Source organism: Gobio gobio (genome assembly GCF_949357685.1).
Source record: "Gobio gobio genome assembly, chromosome: 2".
Classification (NCBI taxonomy): Eukaryota; Metazoa; Chordata; class Actinopteri; order Cypriniformes; family Gobionidae; genus Gobio; species Gobio gobio.
Window position 1 is genome coordinate 9,623,006 of NC_137098.1, and position 22,567 is coordinate 9,645,572.

General features: G+C 37.2%; 2 protein-coding genes across 2 annotated transcripts in view; both read left to right on the top strand.

Annotated features, from left to right (window-relative positions):
* The first annotated feature begins 741 nt into the window (after positions 1-741).
* On the top strand, positions 742-9,942 carry cyb5b (cytochrome b5 type B). Its single transcript, XM_079840937.1, has 6 exons — positions 742-873; positions 973-1,185; positions 3,648-3,776; positions 7,879-7,905; positions 8,007-8,038; positions 8,131-9,942. Exons 2-6 carry the CDS (start codon positions 997-999, stop codon positions 8,219-8,221), a joined length of 468 nt encoding a protein of 155 aa, XP_079697063.1. The 5' UTR covers positions 742-873; positions 973-996; the 3' UTR covers positions 8,222-9,942.
* An 811-nt stretch (positions 9,943-10,753) lies between these two features.
* The window catches only part of dhx38 (DEAH (Asp-Glu-Ala-His) box polypeptide 38), a 48,357-nt gene continuing 36,543 nt past the window's right edge, over positions 10,754-22,567 (top strand). Inside the window, exons 1-6 of the mRNA XM_079808455.1 lie at positions 10,754-10,907; positions 11,572-11,947; positions 17,558-17,769; positions 17,849-18,004; positions 21,953-22,115; positions 22,236-22,354. Of these exons, the coding sequence (XP_079664581.1) occupies positions 11,622-11,947; positions 17,558-17,769; positions 17,849-18,004; positions 21,953-22,115; positions 22,236-22,354 (976 nt within the window). The 5' untranslated portion in view covers positions 10,754-10,907; positions 11,572-11,621. The remainder of the gene's footprint in view (positions 10,908-11,571; positions 11,948-17,557; positions 17,770-17,848; positions 18,005-21,952; positions 22,116-22,235; positions 22,355-22,567) is intronic.

Below are 22,567 nucleotides of genomic sequence, written 5' to 3' on the forward strand. Positions count from 1 at the left end.
ATCACATAAAAAAGTTCACACGAAGAGATCAAAGGCAGTCCAAATTCTAACAGTCTTTATAGCTTTCTTATTAGTAGATACTGAAATCACATTTAAATAATTTTCCATTCCTTTTAAGAAGAGAGAGAAGACAGGCTTACAGTTTGTAAATTTGCATTTGTGTATGTAAAATTTGCTCATGAAAAAAATTAAATGAATAGCAAAACAAATATTTTCGTTTCTGGGGTCTGAGTCAAAGTACCCAAATATAATGTTCCTCATATGCAGTGAGAAACCTGGCAAAATTTTACACTTGACAAATACACCAATATCATTCCAGAATTTCTGAGTATAATGACATGACCAAAATAAGTGAACCACTGTTTCATCAGAAATCAAACCGAACGAGCATGTTAGCTCAATGTCAGACTTAAATCTTTGTATACATTTCTTAACCGGATAGAACCTGTGTATGAGCTTAAATGAAATTTCTTTCACTTTATTTGTAAGAAAGAATTTCTGCTGTAAAGACCAGATTTTTTTCCAATTAAGGTTAACAAACAAATTATTCCAAAAGGAAATAACAGGTGGAACAGAATCTTATTTTATAGTTTTTAGCTTTCGACTCAGAGAAACAGATTTGACCAACTATTGTGCCTTTAAGGACTTTTTGGGTTGTGTAACGTGACGCCAGTGTGCGTAAAACGTAAGACGTTTGGCGGTCTCGCGATGCTCTGCTCATGATTCTGATTGGCTGCCAGTGGGTCCGTCACTGACCGTGTACCGAGTGAACTGAGCGCCGATTGGCTGATTTGGTTTAATGAATGGATTCAGTCATTTCTCGTGACTGGTGGTGAAATGGTGTACCGGCTGGACTAGAACTGAACTGGACAGGTTGGGTGTAATAATAATACTATTTATAAAAACAGCTTCGAGCAAAAAATATTACAGGTAACGTTAACACCTGCACTGGTTTCCACTGAACTCCAGCAGATAAGCGACAGAAACCGAGTGAAGATGGGGGAAGAAAATGAGAGCTCAGTGAAAAGAGAGAATCAGAACATGAAGGATGAAAATACAGGCACATCGGAGGAAAGCGGTGCGAAATGCTACACACGCGAGGAGATTCAAGCCCATAACATGATCAAAGACACATGGCTCATCATCCACGATAAAGTTTACGATATCACAAGTTTCATGGAGGAGGTAAGACGGTTGGAGTTTCATCATCATGTCCTCCACGTCACAGCTCACACTGCACTAAATCATGCATAATTTTACATTTGACTTTCCTATCACATAAGAGTTTTACACGAGCTACTCCTACTCATTTGAGCTAATATGTCAAAACATAAGCTGCTGTCAAAGATAATCATAGTTTGTGTGGCCCTATCTAGTATACTAGATTCAGTGCAGTAAACAACCTAGCTAACACTCTTTAAACATATTTTCTTGCTAACTTTTAAGGAAGGCTTTGTATGATTGGGTATTAGCCACATAGCTCCATGGCTAACCCAGTCAAGTTGAGCTGTCACAATGAAATGAACCATTCCAGCTTATGCGTTTCCTCTCCGACTCGTATTCTTTTCCTTCAAAGCCTGTCACATTTTGGATTTTTATTCAACCTGCATCTCTTTGTTTTTCATTTTAGCATTGCTTACAAGAAGTGTGTGAAAACGAGCAAGTCGGTAATCGAATCTTTCATGTGAATCATAAGGAGTTTTACGAGTCCATGGTTTGAGAAATACATATTTGAAAGAAAGAAGAAGAATTGCATTTACTGCCCTCGTCATTTTTATCTTATCAGTTTACAGCTGATTAGATAAAAAACATAGATTCTGCATAAATCTAGTCCATACAGGTGCTCCATTTATTCAATATTAGGCCTATTAAATAAAAAAATGCGATGGCATACATTCATTTGTTATATAATACATTGATTATAAAATACTTCTAATTACAATAAAACTGTGTAATGTAAACAAACAGTCAGTATATATAACTGACTACGTTTACATCTCAATATCCTGAAGTCTCCATGAATTCAGAATTGACTGACAAAAATTCTTATTTTTTTCTTGTATTGCAGTATTATAAATGATTTATCCACATACATAATTATATATATATATATATATATATATATATATATATAAGAATGTCCCCATTTAGATCTGCTCTGACGGGTCAAACATTTTGAGATTGCCCTCCAGTTAGGCCAAGAAGATTTGTCTACTGTTTAAACGCACAGTTACCTGACAAATATTTTTTAAATAAACCTGACTCTCCATTTTGTTCCACTCCAGATAAGGGTTATATATATATATATATATATATATATATATAAATAATTATATTTAGTTATTTATTTTATTCACTTACGAATATTTTAATTCCATTTCTGTGTAAAGCACTTTGAATTGCCACTGTGTATGAAATGTGCTATACAAATAAACTTGCCTTGCCTTGCCTTGTCTTGCCTCAAAACTGTCAAAATGCAGTAACATTTCTTGTCTCTGATGACGTGTACTGGTGTGAGGGCGGGACAACCTGTCACTCGCAAATCGACCAATAGCAAACCACAACCATCCAATCACTTCCCTATGGACAAAATCAAGTCCTGCCCTACATTTTTTTCTTGCTTGAGAAGGCTTTTCAGTCAGATATATGTCATATACATGCCAATTTTAATGTAAGTTTTAATATACATGTTATTCAGTAACAGTTTTTTGTTAATAAGATGGACGTGAGCTAATTAACAGGACTCAACGCTAATGATTTTTTTCCACTGGCCTCACAAAAAAAAAAAAAAAACAACCACATATATAATAAAATAAGAAGTTTTTTTTGGTTTTTTTTAACCTCTTAAAGGGTTAGTTCACCCAAAAATCTAAATTCATTCATTAATTACTTCCCCTCATGTCGTTCGACACCCGTAAGACCTCCGTTCATCTTCGGAACACAAATTAAGATATTTTAGTTGAAATCCAATGGCTCAGAAAGGCCTCCATTGGCACAATGGCACTTTACACTCTCAAGACCCATAAAAGGTACTAAATACGTCGTTACAAAGTCCATCTCACTACAGGGGTTCTACAATAACTTTATGAAGCGACGAGAATAGTTTTTGTGTGCAAACAAAAACCTAAATAACGACTGTTATAGTGATGACCGATTTCAAAACACAGCATCATGAAGCTTCGAAGGGTCATGAATCAGTGAGTCGATTCAGCGGTTTGAATGCCAAAGTCACGTGATTGCAGCAGTTTGGCGGTTTGACATGCGATCCGAATCATGATTCGACTCGCTGATTCATAACGCTTCGAAGCTTCATGATGCTTCGAAGCTCATAAATAAGGCACCAAAATTTTAGATACCAGTGAAATTTCACAGTTCTTGATTGATTCCAATTTCGATACCACAGAAAAAAAACCACAAGCCTAACTAATATAAACAATAGATACAACAGAACAAATACACAAATGAAATGAACAGTGTTTTAAGTCTCATTGTTGTGAAACATTAAACCCTGGCAATTGTAAAATGAGATCAGAGGTTGAATGTTGTGCAACAGATGTGTCTGGATTTATGGGATGTGCAGAATAGTTTATCAATGAAGAGTGCCGGTGTTCAGAGGATATAAACTTTCCTCTCCTTTTCTTTCATAGCATCCGGGAGGTGAAGAGGTTCTGCTGGAGCAAGCAGGTGGAGATGCGACAGAAAGCTTTGAGGATGTGGGTCATTCCACAGATGCCAGAGAGATGCTCCAGCAGTATTACATCGGGGAACTCCATATGGTAGTGCTTGCTTTTTAGTTTAAAGATGAACCAATTTCAGAAAGTCTGAGTGTTCTGTTGCTGCATGTTAATGACTTTTTCTTGAAAAGAATCATCTAGGGGCGCAACTAACAATTATTTGGAAATGGAACAAGATAAGGATTTAATCATAGGGCCTCATTCATGAAATTTCCGTAAATATATGAGCAATATATGAGTAATTTGCGCGTAAAATGGACCTTTACGAAAACTCTCCTCCGGATTCACAAACGCTTCGTTTTCCACGGATTCGGTAGTTAAACGTGTGTATATTAATTAATTCCAAACATTTGTAAATAGGGCACGCCTGCATGCTCATTCATAATTAGCATAATCCCCGCCCATGAGTTATAATGTGTGCAGGAACGCTGTGGAATCTTCTGGACTTCCTTCTCAGGTTTGGCTCCAGTATTTTGCATAAATGCTAAAGAGACCAATTGGCCGTATGCCTAGCAATAAATAATCAGTTATCGTGTGTCCACCAAAGCATTTTTAGCCAGCAAAAAAATGTCTGGTGGTCTTCTAAAAATGGGCAGCTGGTGGCGCTTGAAATCCCTTTGCAAGCGCAGCGTTTTTCCAGGACAATTGAACCCTTGACGCATGCGTATTGACGAACGCAGAAGCGCTGAGGATAGAGCAAAACAAAACGTAGCGTTGGGGGTTACTCTTTTAGCGCAAGTCGACTCGCGCACTGCTGACCGCTGGAAGTTAGCTATTTTAGTCTATAAAGTTTTAAATATGGATATTTTTCTTACACAAACGCACCACTTCACTTCAGAAGGCCTTCAGTGTGGAGCTGTTATATGATGGATAGATGCACTTTTATGGACTTAACCATCAAGTCAATGCCATTATAAAGCTTGGATTAGCCAGGACTTTTTTTAATATAACTCCGATTGTATTCGTCTGAAAGAAGAAAGTCAAATACACTTAGGATGACTTGAGGGTGAGTAAATCATGGGCTAATTTTCATTTTCGGATGAATGAACGCTTTAATACAGGTTTGCAAGGCCCCACAAAATGATGCTGTGGGTAGACCACAATCAATAATAGCACTAGTCTCTGAACAAATGAGATGCGTCCGTTAACAGAATGAAGATATAGTTACCTTTTTGCCCATTCCTCTTTGAATTGTCAGACTACATCATTGTCTTCTGTGTATCAGAATAATCCACCGTGTCTTCTGTGTATCAGAATAATCCACCGTGTCATCGCGGTCGTGATGAGACGTACGGCTGTATCATGTCGTTGTTTGCACATATATTTCATTTGAAGAAGACGTGATTAAATATGTGCACATACACGGTGCTGTTTCATGTTTAGAGCACTAGAAGATATGAAATATGTCCATAAGAAACGTAAACGCTCACTCCGGTCTGTATCTGATCTATATGATCCACGTAGTGAGTTAAGCTCATCGCGTGTTGTTTGAATTCTCCGCTGTGATGTCAGCGGTGTCCACACTACAGTGCAACAGTGAAGTGGGACCCGTTCAAACAGCGTCGCATTCCGAACGTTGTTTAAGCATCATACACCGGTATTGCGGTATAATAAAAAATCATATCATAACAAAAATAAACACCATATTTGGTATAAACCGGTATACCGTCCAGCCCTAGATGAATATGTAAATATGTGCTGCACGTTTTAACTTTTTAATAACAAAATAAACATAACAAAAATGTCAGTGGTGAACCTGCAGCAGTTTATTCTGTGATAGAGCTGCACAATTCTGGATTAATTGAGAATGACGATTTTTTTTGTTTAAAATAGAGACGATTCTCCCACGATTCTGAATAGACAATTAAACTAAATAACATGTCATTTACTAGAGGTTCTGACAAAATGTTAGCTGGAAACCACATTGCCACGTAGGCTGTAAACAACCATCTACAAAGATTGTTCTTGCTCTGACTTTAACCTCTGGATATTTGGAAGCACTGCTACAACGGACCGAATAGCTTTGCTCGCATCTTTCTCAGCCACCATGGAACTAGATTTCAAACTAGTGCACAACTTCAACGTCATCGTTCTCAGTAGGACTGCGCAATATATCGAAATTATCGAAATATCGCAAATGTACATATCGCAATATGCATATTGCAAGGGCACACAATATCTGAATGATTTTAATAGGCTATTTCAACATTGTGAGAAGTGTACGTTTTAGGTTGATGCATATAGAATAGACTGGGCACACGCCTGTTACTTATGTGACTTGCTTGACGTTAAAAAGTTATTAAATGCAATAACAATTAAATGAAAAACAACTCCTTGCAGTCTCGTGCTGTGAACTGACATTTTGACATCATTTTGTTTTTGACATAAAAAATACACGAAAGAGCTCAATTAACTTTTTTGTTTGTTTTTTAAAAACAGCTATTTAGTTTTTATAACTTTGTATTTCTCTTTTGGTCAATAGGCCATATCAGATTAAGCTAAAGCTTCAAATAAGTTTATTTATTTTATTTTTTTAATTAATTAATTAGTTATTTATTTCAAGTAATGAAGATTTTTTAAATGGTTTTAGATAACTATTATAACCCTGATACTTTATTGAATATGTGTCAAATACTGGTCTTTCCTCTTGAATATGAATTAAATGGGAATTAAATTAAATACAGTTTATTGTGTAACCAAAAACACACCGGGACTCTTATTTTGAAATGTATATGCCTCTGTTGCAGTTGCAGCTGCTCATTCAAGTTCAGATGAGGAGATAAAATATGCATTGTTACAACTGTCTCAAACATATTACTATATAGTCATCGTAAAGTAAACATTGTCATTATTCATCAGCATTAGTTCATAAACAATTGCCTGGCATGAATGTGCGCTATTCATTGCTTGTGAACCGCTCTGGAGCGCTGTATTGGGGATGCGGGGGTGAGCCTGTAGAAGCGCAATAGCGCCGTGTTTCCCAGCAGTTCAAATCAAATGTGCGCATCTGTTACACACGACATCAGTTCTGACTGGATCTCTTCCCTAATCGTCCCTCCCTAACATTTTCGTCTCGTTTTTATTTGTTGACGAAAATGACAGTTGATTTTTGTCATCCAACACTAGTTTTTATTTAGTTATCGTTTCGTTTTCATCAGTGAAAAAAGATTGTTGACGAAAATTATGACATTATTATTTGTCAACAAAATGAACACTGGTATTCATGTAAACACAGTCGGTTATGCTTTAAGTGAAAGATATCAGTTGGGGAAAGAAATAGATTTTACACACTTAAAGCAATATCGTATCGAATATCGCATTATTTAACAAGGATAATCGCATATCGCATTTTTCTTCAATGTCGCACAGCCCTAGTTCTCAGCCACTCCCTCTGTTCGCTGATTGGAACAGTTCAAATTTGGCCGGAGAAAACCAGCGAATATACCGCAAACCCAGATGACGTACTGAAGGAAAATGAAAATTGAGCGGAAGTACGTAGGAGGGCGGAGCCAGGCTTAACTGCTGCAGTCTATTTAATTTTTTTTTTAATTTGAATGATTTATTTAAAAAATCGGTTTGAATGGGTGATTAAATGACTCGCTCAAAGACTTCACTTGTTTCATTACTGGATAAATGTGTTTTTGAATTAATCTCTTGAATGAATGTTTCAATGACAAACACTTTTTAAGTCACTTGTCGCCACCTACTGGTGTAACAATGTAAACGATACAATTACTTTCAAATGGTGATTTTCATCTATTTTGATCACTATCGTAGACATCAGTGTTTATATCCGTACTATAAACTTTTATCCCAGTACTTCAATTTTGTACTTTTGTCGTCAATGGTGTTTAATAGACCTATCTGTATCGTTGTCATTTAGGAATAAGATCGCAATCTTTTAACGATTAATCGTGCAGCTCTACTCTGTACCCGTCAGTATTTTGCAGATGTGTTTTATTTATATAAATGCGTTATTCACTGCAGTAAAGGGATGAAAATAGAGGATGTTTCCTCCGCACAGCACTCAGATGCTTTTGTTGTCAGTTTTTTAAAAATTAATTTTCTATTATTTTTATATCTAGTCTGTCTTAAAGTATGTGTAAATTCATAAACTTTAATAATGCCTATTTTCCTGTTTTAGGATGATCGAAAGAAGGAATCTAAAAAGGTAAAAACAATTCCAAGAACTCTTTCCTGACGAATCAAAAACTGTCATGTAAATGTTACAGTTTGTTAATGTTTGCTCACTTTATCATGTTTCTGTTCTAGGAGGTTTACATCACAACTTCCAAGGAGTCCACGTAAGAAGTCCAATTCAGTTCAGCATGAACTATAGTGCTCATGTTTGGTTTGAATGTTTTTTTTTTTAACCGATTGTTTGTCTTTTGCTCAGGTCATTGACCACCTGGTTGATCCCTGCCATAGCTGCTATACTTGTGGGCATCATGTACCGCTACTACATGTTGGAGCACAAATCGTCCTGAACTTTGTCACCACTGTATTTCTCTCGTCTGGAGGCCTTGACTTGTTTGAGCGAGCGAGTCTATAAGATCGAACTCCTGCTCATCCTTTCTTCTTTAGTTTCTACTCAACTGACTGGAAATGGTCCATAGCCCATCGGCTCATTTTGACTGGTTTTTCTACCAGCATTCACAATCCACATTTCTGTCTAGCCTGCAGGACTTCACTTGCAGCATTACGCTATCTCTGTTCATGGTCCCTTTTTCTGTCTTTTTAAATGTACTTGGAAATGATTTCAACTCCTTTAAATTAATCTAGAGTGTAGTTGGAAAGATCAGGTATAGTCCTGCTTTTGATTTTGACAAATCAAATGTTCACAGCCTTCACATAGCTGCTAATTGATGTTTGTCAGTGAATTTCCTTCGGTTTAGTACTTAAGGATTTTGACCAAATGATCCAAGCGGAGTTGAAAGTTTCATCTCAAAGGAAAGAGCATTGAGTTATGGTACTAAAAAGATATTTCTATTTTAAATACAACATGGTTTAAAGGTATAGTTCGGGGAGGGGATGTACTCGCCTTCATGTTGATCCAAACCGGTATGACTTTATTTCTTCTGCGAAAATCACAAAAGAAGATATTTTGAAGAATGTTTGTATTTTATGGGGATAAACATTTCTTAAAATATCTTCTTGTAATATGTACAGGTTTGGAACGACACAAGGGCGATTTTTCATTTTTGGGTGAGCTATCTCTTTAAGGAAAACTAGAACATGCTGTCATTGTTTTATATATTGCCATAGCACTTTTGCATGAATGTTGTCATTCAACATCAGACAATGTGCAATTGATGAAACGTTTAAGAAATGTAGCATAGAGTTACAGTCATACAGTGCTTTAACGTTATACATGTATGCTTTTTTTCTTACACTGATTTCTAGTGTGGTACCTGTATCTGAAAACTTGAAACTGACTCCATTACTCAGCCTATTTGTAATGATGCATTTGAGATGTTTGTTTTTTGAACAATTTGTTTCAATGTTGGTAAGAACATGTGTTTGGGGGGGGAGTGTTTGAACTGTTGTACAGCTTGTAGAGTACCTGTTCAGATATTCATGGCTCTTATATGCTTCTCTAATGAATTATTCTTGGCATTGCTTGCATGGATTTTCTAGCTGGCTTTAGCTTAAAGTGCAGGTCATGCAGATCGTTATATGCAAGTGTTTACCGTTTCAACTTCGAAAGTATAAACCAAATTGTCTACTTTTGTTTGCTTCTCTTGTGTACTTCTGTTATCAAATCTTGCATTCCTTCTCAAATAATATTGAGTGAGTCATAATATACTTTCTAGCCCAAATTCCCATGTTTCTAGTGTCATGCAAATTACTTTTCCTGCCAGGCTGTCAATGTGTTCAGCTTTGTCTAATAATTGATCATGTTTGTGTGCATTTTATATGCTTAGATGTTGATGACATTGTCCAGTTTTCATTGGATCACATATTAAGGTCATAAATAGCGATGGAGAAAGAAACCTGTCTCTTAAGACACTATCTGCTCTTTTAGTTCAGCAACAAGAATCACAGCTCAAGGCCTTTAAAATTGCTGAGATAAATGTGATATTTAATAAAAAATTTGAATTTATCTGTTCGATTAGGAATATCTGTGGTATGTCAAACTGACGTACTGAATCAATTTGTTCGGATATGAAAAAAATTCAGCTATGTTTCAATAAAGGGTTAAAAATGCATATCTGTGTACTATGCAATTATTGTCTATATATTGTACTAAATCAGATTCAGGAACATGCATTGACATTTAAAATACTGCTGAATATTTATGGATGGTTCAAAGCAAATATTTTCTTGCCAGTGCATTAACGTTTATATTAATTTAACATAATTTATGTGTTGTAAAAGTCAGTGAATTTTCTGTTCTTGGACAATGTTCACATTAACACTGAGACCCATTTTTTTCTGTAAATTTGCCAATAACTGAACAATTTGTGTATGCTCAATAATACAAATATTTGTAGCATTAATAGCATCTTTAAATATGCAGGGCCTAGAAGTTGTTGTTCTGAAGAAGAAATAGCTTGGTAAGTCTGATTCATTAGGGAGTCGGTTCTTTCGGACGGAATGATTCAAACAATCGGTTAAAAACCACCAATTCTCCAGCAATTACTCAAAAATGTTTCCAGGCGCTCAAGAACCTTATTCAGTAGTTTTTTTAAAAACATGCTGTTATCGCCACGTTTTCAATTAGCGGTATAAATTGCAAACTGAACGGACTGCGACATTTCGCTGGTTAATGAAATGAACCGATAAGCATGCAGTGGTGATAAAACCGTCAAAAAGAGCATATGAACAAATAAGACTTAAATCAAAACCCTAATCACAACCAGCATACCCCTGCTTACTCCCACATCTACAGTTCATTCGTTTACAATCCTGTGATTTAACAAAGCTTTGCGAACAGGTTGACTGAATCGTTTAAAACAACCGGTTCAAAAAAATTCGATTCGTCCAGGAATCATCAGACAGAACCACGGACGTCACTTCCCCGTGAATGCTGGGATAGTAATGGCGGCCTACTGTACACATTGTTGACGTTTACCGCTATGCTATTCCACTGAATGTTTTTTATTTTATCATACAGCACACATCTTTTATTATACAGTGTAGAGCGGTTTTGAAGAACCTATCGTTCGAAAGGTAACCCCGTTTTTTCCCTTATAAATGAATAGTGCAACAGTGCTGCTTTACATGAACAAATTATAGCGATTCATAATGTACACCAGCAGTGACTGGTTTGATCATCTTCATTCTAATAAACGTAAATATTGATAGTATTGTTTACATAACAGCAGCGCTGGTTCTATTATCACATTGCTATACTATCAGTTCAGTTATTAATGTTTTCCAACCAAACTTACCGTGGCAAGCAGCCAAAATAGTATAATTGCTACTGTTATTGGTAATGTTTCAAGACGCCAAACATTAAACAGAATCATAAATTACTTTGGGATCTCCTTCAAAATCATAGGTAACTTAGCTCAAAATCTTTCTATTATTTATTGTTGTTGTGACCGTGGTGGCTAATTCCCCCATGACTAAAGCTAATAACTGCTTTATTTTAACTATAATAGCTGCTGTAGTAACTTGCATTGTGCTAGACATGTCTTTTTTTAGTGGAAAGTGGCAAAACCTACCCGTTGTATTGTTTAGATGCATTTTATACATATTTCTGTCCATTTCCTAGTTTTCACTTATTATTAGTCACATGCACTCATATTAATCACACGTGTTTACTTGACCTCTAACACAAAGCCTGTGTATTTTTAGCCCTTATGAGTAACTTTTGCCAATCTCTTTATAGATTCACCAGAAGTCCATCAACTGAGTGCTGTGATCGACAGCTCAGCAGAGATGGAAGAGATGGAAGAGGATTCCTCCCTGCATCGACTAGAAGGGAGTGACCCCAGTGTGCAGGTCGGGGGGCTGATAGTGAAGAAGAAGAACGCTTCAGCAGAGCAACATGTGTTCAGAGCACCCGCTCCACGCACCTCGCTCTTAGGCCTCGATCTGCTGGCCGCCCAGAAACGCAAGGAACGTGAGGGGAAGGAAAGCCAGGATGATCAACCCAAGAAATCCAAGGTGTCGTCCTACAAGGACTGGGAGGAGGGGAAAAGTGATTCAGGGTCTGATGAAGAAACTGAAGAGGACGGCGAGAGCAGGAATGGGAAGAAAGAAAGGTGGGTTGTTCTTAGAAAATTTGGTAATACTTTATTTTACAGTGTCCTTGTTACATGTACTTACTTACTATAGTAATAACAGTAAATTATACGTAATTACATGCAACTAACCCTCAACCAAACCCTAATCCCAACCCTTTAGTAAGTATGTGTAGTTAATGAATGTAATAATTAATAAAGTCATCTTAAAATTAAGAGTAACCTAAAATTATTTGTGCTACGTCAGGGGCCGTATTCACAAAACATTTGATCTTACCACTAAGAGTTTTCATAAATAGCAGTAAAAGTTCTTGGGTAAGAGTTTCCTATTCACAAAGCTGCTGAAAGCAACTTTTACCAAGGAATAGAGAGAAGTCTTAAAGTCCCTGTAAAGTCAAAACTAAACATGTGTTCTGAGTTCCTCACACCACAGATAAATGTGTTATAAACCACCTAGCCAAATTTGAATCATAAAAAAATTCGGGAAGTACATAAAATAGCTTATCAAAAACCTGAAAAAATGAGCAGCATTCTCTGCTCTCAAACGCTGGGGGTGTGTCCGCTGTCGGCGCCGAAACCACGCCCACTCGGGGGAAAGCGGCAGTAGCACACAAGACAACACTCACTGATCACGAGCGTCTATGATCACGACGCACCAGATGTCGGCGGGACGGGAGGATGAAGGCCTGGGCGGGGGATAGTCGGTTCTGCAGTGGATTATCAGTGAATCCCAGTTGTCTCCGGTGAAAGTTTGTAAAACGATCCGGTGTAAAGTCACTGCAGAGGCAGGTGTCGGTGATGATCCTCAGCTCTCCTTCAAGGTTGCTGTTCACAAAATTAATCCACCTCTTCATCGTTTTTGTTTTGTAAGCTGTTATGTAAGTTGTTGACTATAGTAACTAACAGTACTAACAGTAACTCGCGATCGAACTGATGCGAATGTGCTCTAGTTATGATCGTGTTAGGGGAGGAGCCAGGCTCGGTGGCTCCAGTGCGTCATCGAGCCACCGTTTTAGCCCCGCCCAGAAAATCCTGAACACAGCAACGGTGAAAAACTGTTTAACGGTCTAGCTTCTGAATTCAGTACTTAATAGTTCACAGTCTTTGTAATGTGTTTCAGCAATACATTTCTAACATTTATAATGTGTTTAGAAACAAATCTCAGAATTGCCTTTACAGGGACTTTAAGATAAAAGAAAGGGCGGGGTTGACCTCGTTGCTATGGATGATGTCAACAAGCTTAGTAACTATGGACACAGCGATTGGCTGATAGTGGAGGGGTCTCTATCAGTGATTCAATCATAGAAATATTGTAGAACAAGGTATCATGCTGCCATATTCAAATAAAGGTTTTATATTCAAATAAAGATTTAAAATGTAGGTCACTAAGTAAACAAGTATATTTTCAGATAATAGTTTGGGCCTCATTCATGAAACTTTCCGAAATATACGAGCAAATTCGGAGTAATTTGCACGTAATTTACGAAAACTCTTCTGGATTCACAAATGCTTCGAATACCACGGTTTCGGTAGTTAAACGTGTGTATATCTGGTGTATATTAATGAATTCCAAACATTCGTAAATAAAATTCATAATTAGCATAATCCCCAGCCATGAGTTATAACTAAGCAAATTACGTGTCCAGGAACGCTGTGGAATCTTCTGGACTTCCTTCTCAGGTTTGGCTCCAGGATTTTGCATAAATGCTAAAGAGACCAATTGGCCGTATGCCAAGCAATACATATTGAGTTATCGTGTGTCCACCAAAGCATTTTAGCCAGCTAAAAAATGTCTGGGCCCTCATTTATCAACAGTGCGTAGAAAAGGTTCTATATTTTGTCCTACCAATTTAATTTTAGAATGTGCCTCCTAAATACAAAAAAATCAGTATTTATCAAACGTGCGCACACAGTTCTTACGCACATGAGTAAGCAAACATTGTTGATAAATCCCACATGTCTGTAAGTACAATGCTCGTTCATGTTCACGGTCATTAGCATTCGGAAACGCCTCCAATGAACCATATATGGTGACAACACTTCCCTTTAAAAATCACGTGATTGTGTTTTTTCCTCGCCGCAATAATAGCAAAGGGAGCAAAGAAGAGGAATTTTACAAACAGAATGAGTCGCGCAATGACGTTTAACAACAACAAATTTGCATCACAAATGATTTGCACGTTAACAGAATGAAACCCTTTTCTATTTACATCATTAAATACGTTGGTTGATGGTGCTTTTATGGCGATGTGGGTGCATTTTATGGCTCCAATTATGTTTGGGAATCTGGCGATAGCATGAAAGCCCCATTTTATTTCGGCTTGTCGAGAATTTCGGTAAGGGAACTGGATGTAAGTTGCGGCCAAGGAAATAATTGCATCCAACATTTGTCACATCTGTCTTTTATATGGTTTGACACCAATTATGCATCGTGTTTAAAACAACAAAAATTATAAATTGAGTGTTTTATAATTAAAGTGTAATTTACACACATTTCTATGTATAAGTACAAGTTGGTAGATCCCACACTTTGCGCACTCTGTTCTTACGCACTCATTATGCACAAATCTCCATCGTGTTTAAAACAACAAAAGTGATAAATTGAGTGTTTTTTTGAGTGTTCGATTTACACACAAATTCGTTTTGCTCGTGTTTCTTGAATGAGGCCCAATGTCAGTCTCTTACATGTCTGCATCTTGAGAGATTGCAGAATTCAAGTGGCAAATTATGTTTTATAAACAGTTTGGAGTGGCATGTTCCAATGATCTATCCAATCAGCTTGAGAGGAGGCATATATATATATATATATATATATATATATATATATATATATATATATATATATATATATATATATATATATATATATATATATATATATATATATATATATATATATATATATATATATATATATATATATATATATATATATATATATATATATATATATATATATATATATATATATATATATATATATATATATAGGAGGCATATATATATATATATATATATATATATATATACGATTTAAAAAAAACACAACAAGAACCGAACAGAACCGAAAACCGTGACCGTGGGTTTTGTGAACCGTGTCACCCCAAATATATATATATATTTGGGGTGACACGGTTCACAAAACCCACGGTCACGGTTTTCGGTTCTGTTCGGTTCTTGTTGTGTTTTTTTTAAATCGTTAACACTCCAGAAATTTACTTCAGCATATGATATATAGCTTAATCATCCACAATTTAGGATACAGTATTAAAAAATTGTTATATCATGTTGTTTCCTAACTGGCTGTCTACCAAGTCCGACACATTGGCGTAACATTTTTCATGTTAATCATGTCAATTTTGATCAGAACAATGCACTGTGGCTTTAATTCAGCTGACCTGATTAACAAATTTCACCATGAAGTGTTCCGTGTGTTTCACAATCACCATATGACATCCAGCGCTGGGAAAAGAAAAGAAAAAAATACACGAAAACACAACACTGCCAGAAGTTTTTGCCCAAACTTCAAAGGCATGTATAAATTATTAAAACTAGAAACATAACTTTTAAATTTTACATTTATCATGTGAACTACTTATATACAACATGTTATATGCATGTGTGTATGAGACAGAGGGGAACACGGTCGCATTTGCAGCAGATATATGCTGTCCATCATAAATCAAAGCATGAGACAGACAGGGGTCGGAGGAGAACACCGGAAAATGTGACAGAATGGACAATATTTGTCTGTATTTGCAATACACGAGCCGCGGTTCAGCTGCGCGAGACAAACACTGCCAGTGTGTGTATGCGCAACAGGCGCGCGCTGCTCCCGCTCTCCGCACTGCATCTGCCCTGCCTGCTATACGACGCTGGCGCATCCTCCAACTCCGGGCAGCCTTCCTTATCTCTCCCACTTGCATTTCTACACGTGACATGACCTGCAGCACTCCACTTTTACTTTATTTTACTGTATGTCCACACCGGTCCCCACACACACACACACACACACACACACACACACACACACACACCTCTCTTATTTTGTGCGAAAAGGACACCCACATTGCGCATTGCACAGGATACATTGCGCATGCGTCGAAACCGTGTGATGCACATGCTCCGAACCGAGACAAGCGAACCGAACGTTTTTTTTTTTTTCATGTACCGTGCCACCCCAAATATATTTATATATATTTATATACACCCAGCCAACTCACCTAGTTAGCTTGACAGTTTTCTGTGTCCCTCCGCCACCCCGACCCCCTCATTGCAGATTAAAATCTATAAATTAAAATGTTTATTTCATTTATAAGGGGAGAAGGCTCAGCACCCAAGGCTCTATTGCCTGCTGCCTCAATGGTGAGCAGTGTCTTTGGGCGGATTGCCAGCAACAGCCATTAGGATCGTTTGTGATTTTGTCTCAGTGACTTAAGCCCAATTTATACTTCTGATTTGAGTGTACACCGTAGCTACGTCGTAGGCTGTGTGTTGTACACGTAGCCTACGACGTGCTCTGACGTGCACCTCTCCAAAAATGTAACAACGCGTCAATTCTACGTGGGCCGCAAGCGCTCTGCCAGAACCCCTCCCTCAGGGGTACGCATGCTCCCTCTGCATGTGTAACTGCATGTCGACAAGAATGCAGAAGTATAAATGAAAATTGACATGTTGCCCACGGCGTAGACTTTTCACAGATTTAGGAGCTAAGTTTAGCGCTAAAATGCTTTGTGAAATACTCTTAGGGCAAAAATGTAGGAGTCCTAAAATGAGGAAACTCTTAATTTTTTTTAAGAGTTTCTCCTAAATTGTCACATTAGGAGCTACTTTTAGCCAGGTTTTGTGAATGTTTTGTGAATACGGCCCCAGTTTTTTAGGTCTCTCAAAATCCAGGGGGTCTCGTTCACAAAGTGTGTGAACGCATGAATTTGTGAGTGAAATCTGTGTATGAACGTTTTCACGAACAAACCATTATTCACCAGTAACTTTCGTTCTAACTTGTATTATAAATTTACGAAAAAATGTAGGAAAAATTTAAACCACATAAGAAAAAAACATACTTTGAAATTTTGAAATTTGAAATTTTCTTCATAGATATTTTTTCTTGAATATAGTTAATCATATACAGTGAAAGAGTTAGAAAAGCTTCAAGTTATAACTTGAGCTGTGATGTTTCTCTGCATAACAATACAGATACGCATATGTACAGCTGGCTGAGCTGTACATGAGAGGGCTGTCGTGTCGTCTGGTACTGGGTCTTTATAAAAGGGGTTTGTTATGGTTGAACTGGTTTTGAGCAGCTATTTTTGTAACACAGTCTGACATAAATCATACTGTGATGGTGAAGCTGTTTCATACCTGTACATGACAACTGCTCTCTTTGGATCAGCCGCAGTGCAGACGTAGATTTGAATGTTCTGCTGTTATTTTGTCAAAGTTTTAATAGACACAGGAGAATCGTTGTCATTTAGGAATAAGATTGCGTGGGTGTTTGAATCGAGAGTGCGATCTTTTAACGATTGTGCATCCCTTCCTACTGTTCCATCTTAAATATCACATGCAAGGACACAAGCTAATAAATAAATGCCATGCAATCATGAGTTTACTGTTTGTTTCGCGCCTCTACAGGAAGTACCGTGTCACTGGCTCAGAAACTCCATCAAACCCAGGAGGGGTTAGTGAGGAGTTTAAGCGGAAAAATCAACAGAGGGAGAAAGACAGACGTGAACATGGGGTTTATGCGTCCTCCAAAGAAGACAAGAGCAGAGACAAAGACAGATCCAGAGACAAGGACCGAGACTACGACCGCTACCGTGACAGAGACAGAAGAAAAGACAGAGGTAAGTCAGGTGCTCTCCGCCTGTGAGATCTCAGCACAGAATTTCAGGCTCTGATCATAGTTTTATGGGCTTTGTGCAGATGAAGGCAGCCGCAGCCGTGGATCCAGCAGCAGTCGCTCTGAGCGCGGTGATGGCAGCGTGAGGAGTGAACGCTCTCAGAGGGACGGCACATCCGAGCGCATGAGCCGCGGTACTCGCCGGGATGAGCCAGAATCACCCCGTAACAGACCCAAAGGTCAGGGATAGATGACCTAAAAATTTAAATTCTGTCATTAATTACTCACTCTCATGTCCTTCCAAACCCGTAAGACTTTCGTTCATCTTCAGAATACAAGTGAAGATCTTTTTGATTAAATCTGAGGGCTTTCTGTCCCTCCATTGACAGCTACGCAACTACCACTTTGAAATTGTAAAACTAACCCATATGATTTGAGCGGTTTAGTCCACATTTTCTGAAGAGATATGATTGCTTTATATGATGAACATACTTAATTTAGGCTTTTATTCACATAAATTCATAAATTCATTTTATTCACATCCCTCACAGACTTGGCCACAAGTTCCCACGATTTCCCTCAAAATAAAAGTTGAAGTTAACATTTGAGAACGATGAAATAAAGACATCCATTATTATACATTTTTATTTTACAGTTTTACCATTTTACAGTTGTAATGTAAAATTATGGAATGATATTCCAGAAAATATTCAAAAGAAATTGCAAATTGTATTTGCAATTGCATTTTCAATTTGTGCACGCATACGTTGTCCCATAATGGAAACACAAATGCATGATTTGCATTTGCGTTTGGATTTTCCTATCCGTGTAGGGATGGGCGATATGGCCTAAAATCCATATTGCGATATACATTGTAGCCTCTTGCGATAACGATATATATCACGATATATAAATTATAATAGAACCATTTCAGAACAGGTTACATAGACCCTAAGGAAAGCCAAACTGCTAAATGTATTTATTTAAAAAAAAAAAAAGAAAGAAATAAACGTTGTATGTAGTTTTGAGAACATTTATTGTGCAAAACTGTAATTACACAACATAATTTTGCAGATAAATAAAATTCAAGTACATTAGCTGCAGAGGCTTTATCAAAGAAAAAGCAGAATCGTTACAAAATGTCCTGTATGCGCTCCTCTATATAATAGCAGTGAATAGCGACCAGGCTAAAACTTTACAAAAATTATACAAAAGTATCACACAATGAAACAGAGAGACGTGCACCATATATGGAAAGTGAACAGGAGGTATACTATAAGGTTTTGCAAGAAAAAACCTTATTCAGTCAAAATATTGAGCCGTTACTTACTAAATTCTCATGAAGTGACGGTTTATGCGTTCGTGTCCTCATATAGTGACACACGGCAGAAACTACAAAACAGCGAGCGAGTGTCACGTCTGCGCCCGTCATTCACACAGAGTTGCAGAACATGCAGGAGTAATATTTAAATAGTATTTTGCAGTTTAATATTCACAGACACGGCGACGTCGCAGCTACAGTCTGGAGCCCTGCGCTTAGATAAACACGGAAGCGACTGAACGCAGCTCCGGGTACGGAATATACTCAGGAGTCGGGACTACCGGTACTACTACCTCTATTGCTGATATCGTCACATTTTTTTAATTTCAGTACCGACTTGGTACCGAAGTACCGGTACTTTTTGTGACATCCCTATTTGGGAAATACTTCCAGTATTAGGCAATTAATTGAGGTGGTAGAACAGATTAGTCGTGTTACCTCTCTTAGCCAGAGCTGTTGCCCCACAAACTCTTCAGAGTAGGCCTATAGTTTGCTGCTGCTTGTCGGATGGCTTAAATCCGAACCAAGTCCGAAATAATGGCTGTTGCACCGGTCTTTTTCACCAGCTCCTCAGTTTTGCTGATTCGTTGCAGCCAGTTGCAGCTCGTGGCTGTAAATTTCACGGGTAGATTGCGTCATCAACATACATTATCGCGATAGAATTAAAATCTCCATCGTAGGCCAATTTTGTATCAGTTCTATTGCATATCGTTTATATCGCCCATTACTATTTCCGTGTGTAAATTCTGCCAAATTTCAAATGAAAACACAAAGTCTGTTTGCACTTGCATTTACAATGTCTTACGAGTTATGACCCTGCCATTTTGGAATAACAATAGAAAATCACCCATTTGCTATTTCACTTCCTCCGCGTCCTCCCACAACCCTCACAAAATTCAAATGGAATCGCAATCCCCTTTGCACTTGCAGTTCCGATGCCTAACACAGTCAACTGTCAATCAGTCTTGAGGGCGTGGCATACTTTACGACTATATCAATAAACCCCGCCCTCAAGACTGATTGACAGTTGACAGTGTTAGGCATTTCTTGTCCAATTTTTTAAATTATTATTTTACAAGTATAAAATATGAGCGTAATGAGCGTAATGAGTGTAATGAGCTATAAGTTCACTGCAACTTATCCAACATCATAAAGATAAATGATTATATTTGCAAGATATTTCTGGTGTTATAAAATATTGCAGACAAATTTTCCCCCTAAAATTATATTTTAGTCAGAATTATTGCACTCCTATTTGGCGCGCATGCGTGCGGTAGCACTCGTTCAATGTGAAGTTGGAAATATTTGCACAAGTTTCTAACATTTACAGATGGAGAATATACCTGTGAAATGTACATTTTGCACTGAGGAAAACACCATGTCTCAAACACATAAAACAGCACAAAATATCAGCTGTTTTCTGCAGTGGATCGATTTGATCCATAATCGACCTTTAGGGCTGCTTAATAAAAGTGTGCACACGCAATTTATCTTTACAAGCTAAACTTGGATCAAATTAGTGGAATTGCGTGAACTTCAATAAATTTTTTTATGAAACCGCTTTAGCCCCAACTTATTTGTCAGGTTCATTCAAGTCAGGTTTTGGAGTTTAATCCCCGCTTTTCTTAGCGTCTTTTATGAAACAGCCCTCCGGTTTAACAGACATGGCTTAGACTAAGCCAGGATTAGGCTTAAGATCAGTTAGGACATTTAAGTATCTTTTATAAACGGGCCTTAGAAAAAAACATTACTGGTATGCATCTTGAGACAAAACAAAGGCATGCTTTCAGTTAAAACGGCTCAAATATGCATTTTAGTCTGGGACTAGCTAAGCCGTGTCTGTGAAACCAGGGGTTAAATACTGTCAAGAAACAGAAAATACTGCAGATTTGTTTACAGGCGGTTTCTGCTGTTTAATGAGCGCCATCTACTGTCAGAGAGTGAGTGTGCATTGTTATTCAGCTCCATGCGTCTCCTATGTGTTATTTATTTAATTAAATCATCGCCTTTTGAAATTTAATAATCAGGCTGTATTGCTTTTCCATCCCCAAATAAAAATAATTAAGACGTTTTTTTTATACCATTTAAGATATTTAAGACATTTTATTTGCACTCATGCGCCTATTACATTTTACAGTTTGCACACATCTATTTTTAGTTGCACATGCGAGTGAAACGCTCACACTGTTGAGCCCTGTAGATTATATAATTATAATATTATTGTTCTTAAACACTCTATTTTGTTTAGTATTATATGCTTATTAAATGCTAAATGTTTTATTTTACTGTGAAATATTACAATAGTATTATATTGTTATATTAAAGTGTTATATTATATAATTGTTATATTACTTTCCTTAAAACTACATTAATATTATATTATTTCTTTAATACTAAATGTTTTATTATACAGTAAAATATTAAAATGTATTATATTATTCTATAGCTTACATTTTGCAGCAATACAAGCAATCGCTCTATGCAAGTATACTGTATGTATATGAATATATTATATAATAATTATTTTCTTTTGCTTTAATGGTTGTTTACAGTGAAATATTACAATAGTAATAGATCTTATTTAGTATTGGTGTTATCATTTTAAAGCCTTATTGATTTATAACCACACATTTTTGGTCAAATTGTGCAACCATACAAAAAAGCACAGCAAACCCCCCTTTTTTTTTTTTTTTTTTTATCGCTAAAAATAATCGCAAAATTTCTATCAGAAAAATCGCAATTAGATTTCTCCCCCAAATCGTGCTGCCCTAATCTTAACTATAACCGTATCCTAAATTCTGATGGGTTGATAGCTATGCTGTTTCAGGACCAACACGTGTTAAGTGTGTTTCATTTGTCCACGCAGGCTTGGTCACTCCGTCCCGCTCCAGCTGGGATGAAGATGACAGTGGGTATTCCAGCTCACGTCACTCACACTGGGAGAGCCCTTCTCCTGCCCCCTCGCACCGGGAGTCCGAGCGCTCCGAGCGCAGCCATCGTTCAGTCCGTGACAGTGAGAGGAGAGACAGGTATGACCACTTCCTTAAAGCCTCAGTGATGAACGTTTGGTTGAAGGTTATTTGTGGTGATATGGTTTGTGTTGGTCAGAAGGAATATTAATAGATTTTTCTTTGTCACTCGTTGTTCAGGTCAGTTAAACCTCAATATCCAGCAGATACTCCTCTGCCAACCCCATCATATAAGTACAACGAGTGGGCCAATGACAGGAAGCATCTTGGCTCCACACCACGCCTGTCCAGAGGAAAAGGTAAAGACATGCCTTAAAAGTTCTTTTTGTGGAGAATGTGGTGTAAATTTATATGTGCAGTTTTGAATTTATTGAAAATTTGAAGTGTGTTACTTTAAAAAAGTCCAGATTTATTGTTTTTATTCATTTGTTTGTTTTACTGTTTATTTCATTTTAATTATTAATGTTTATTATTTATTATTTTCATTATTTTTACCTAGAGTATTGCTAATA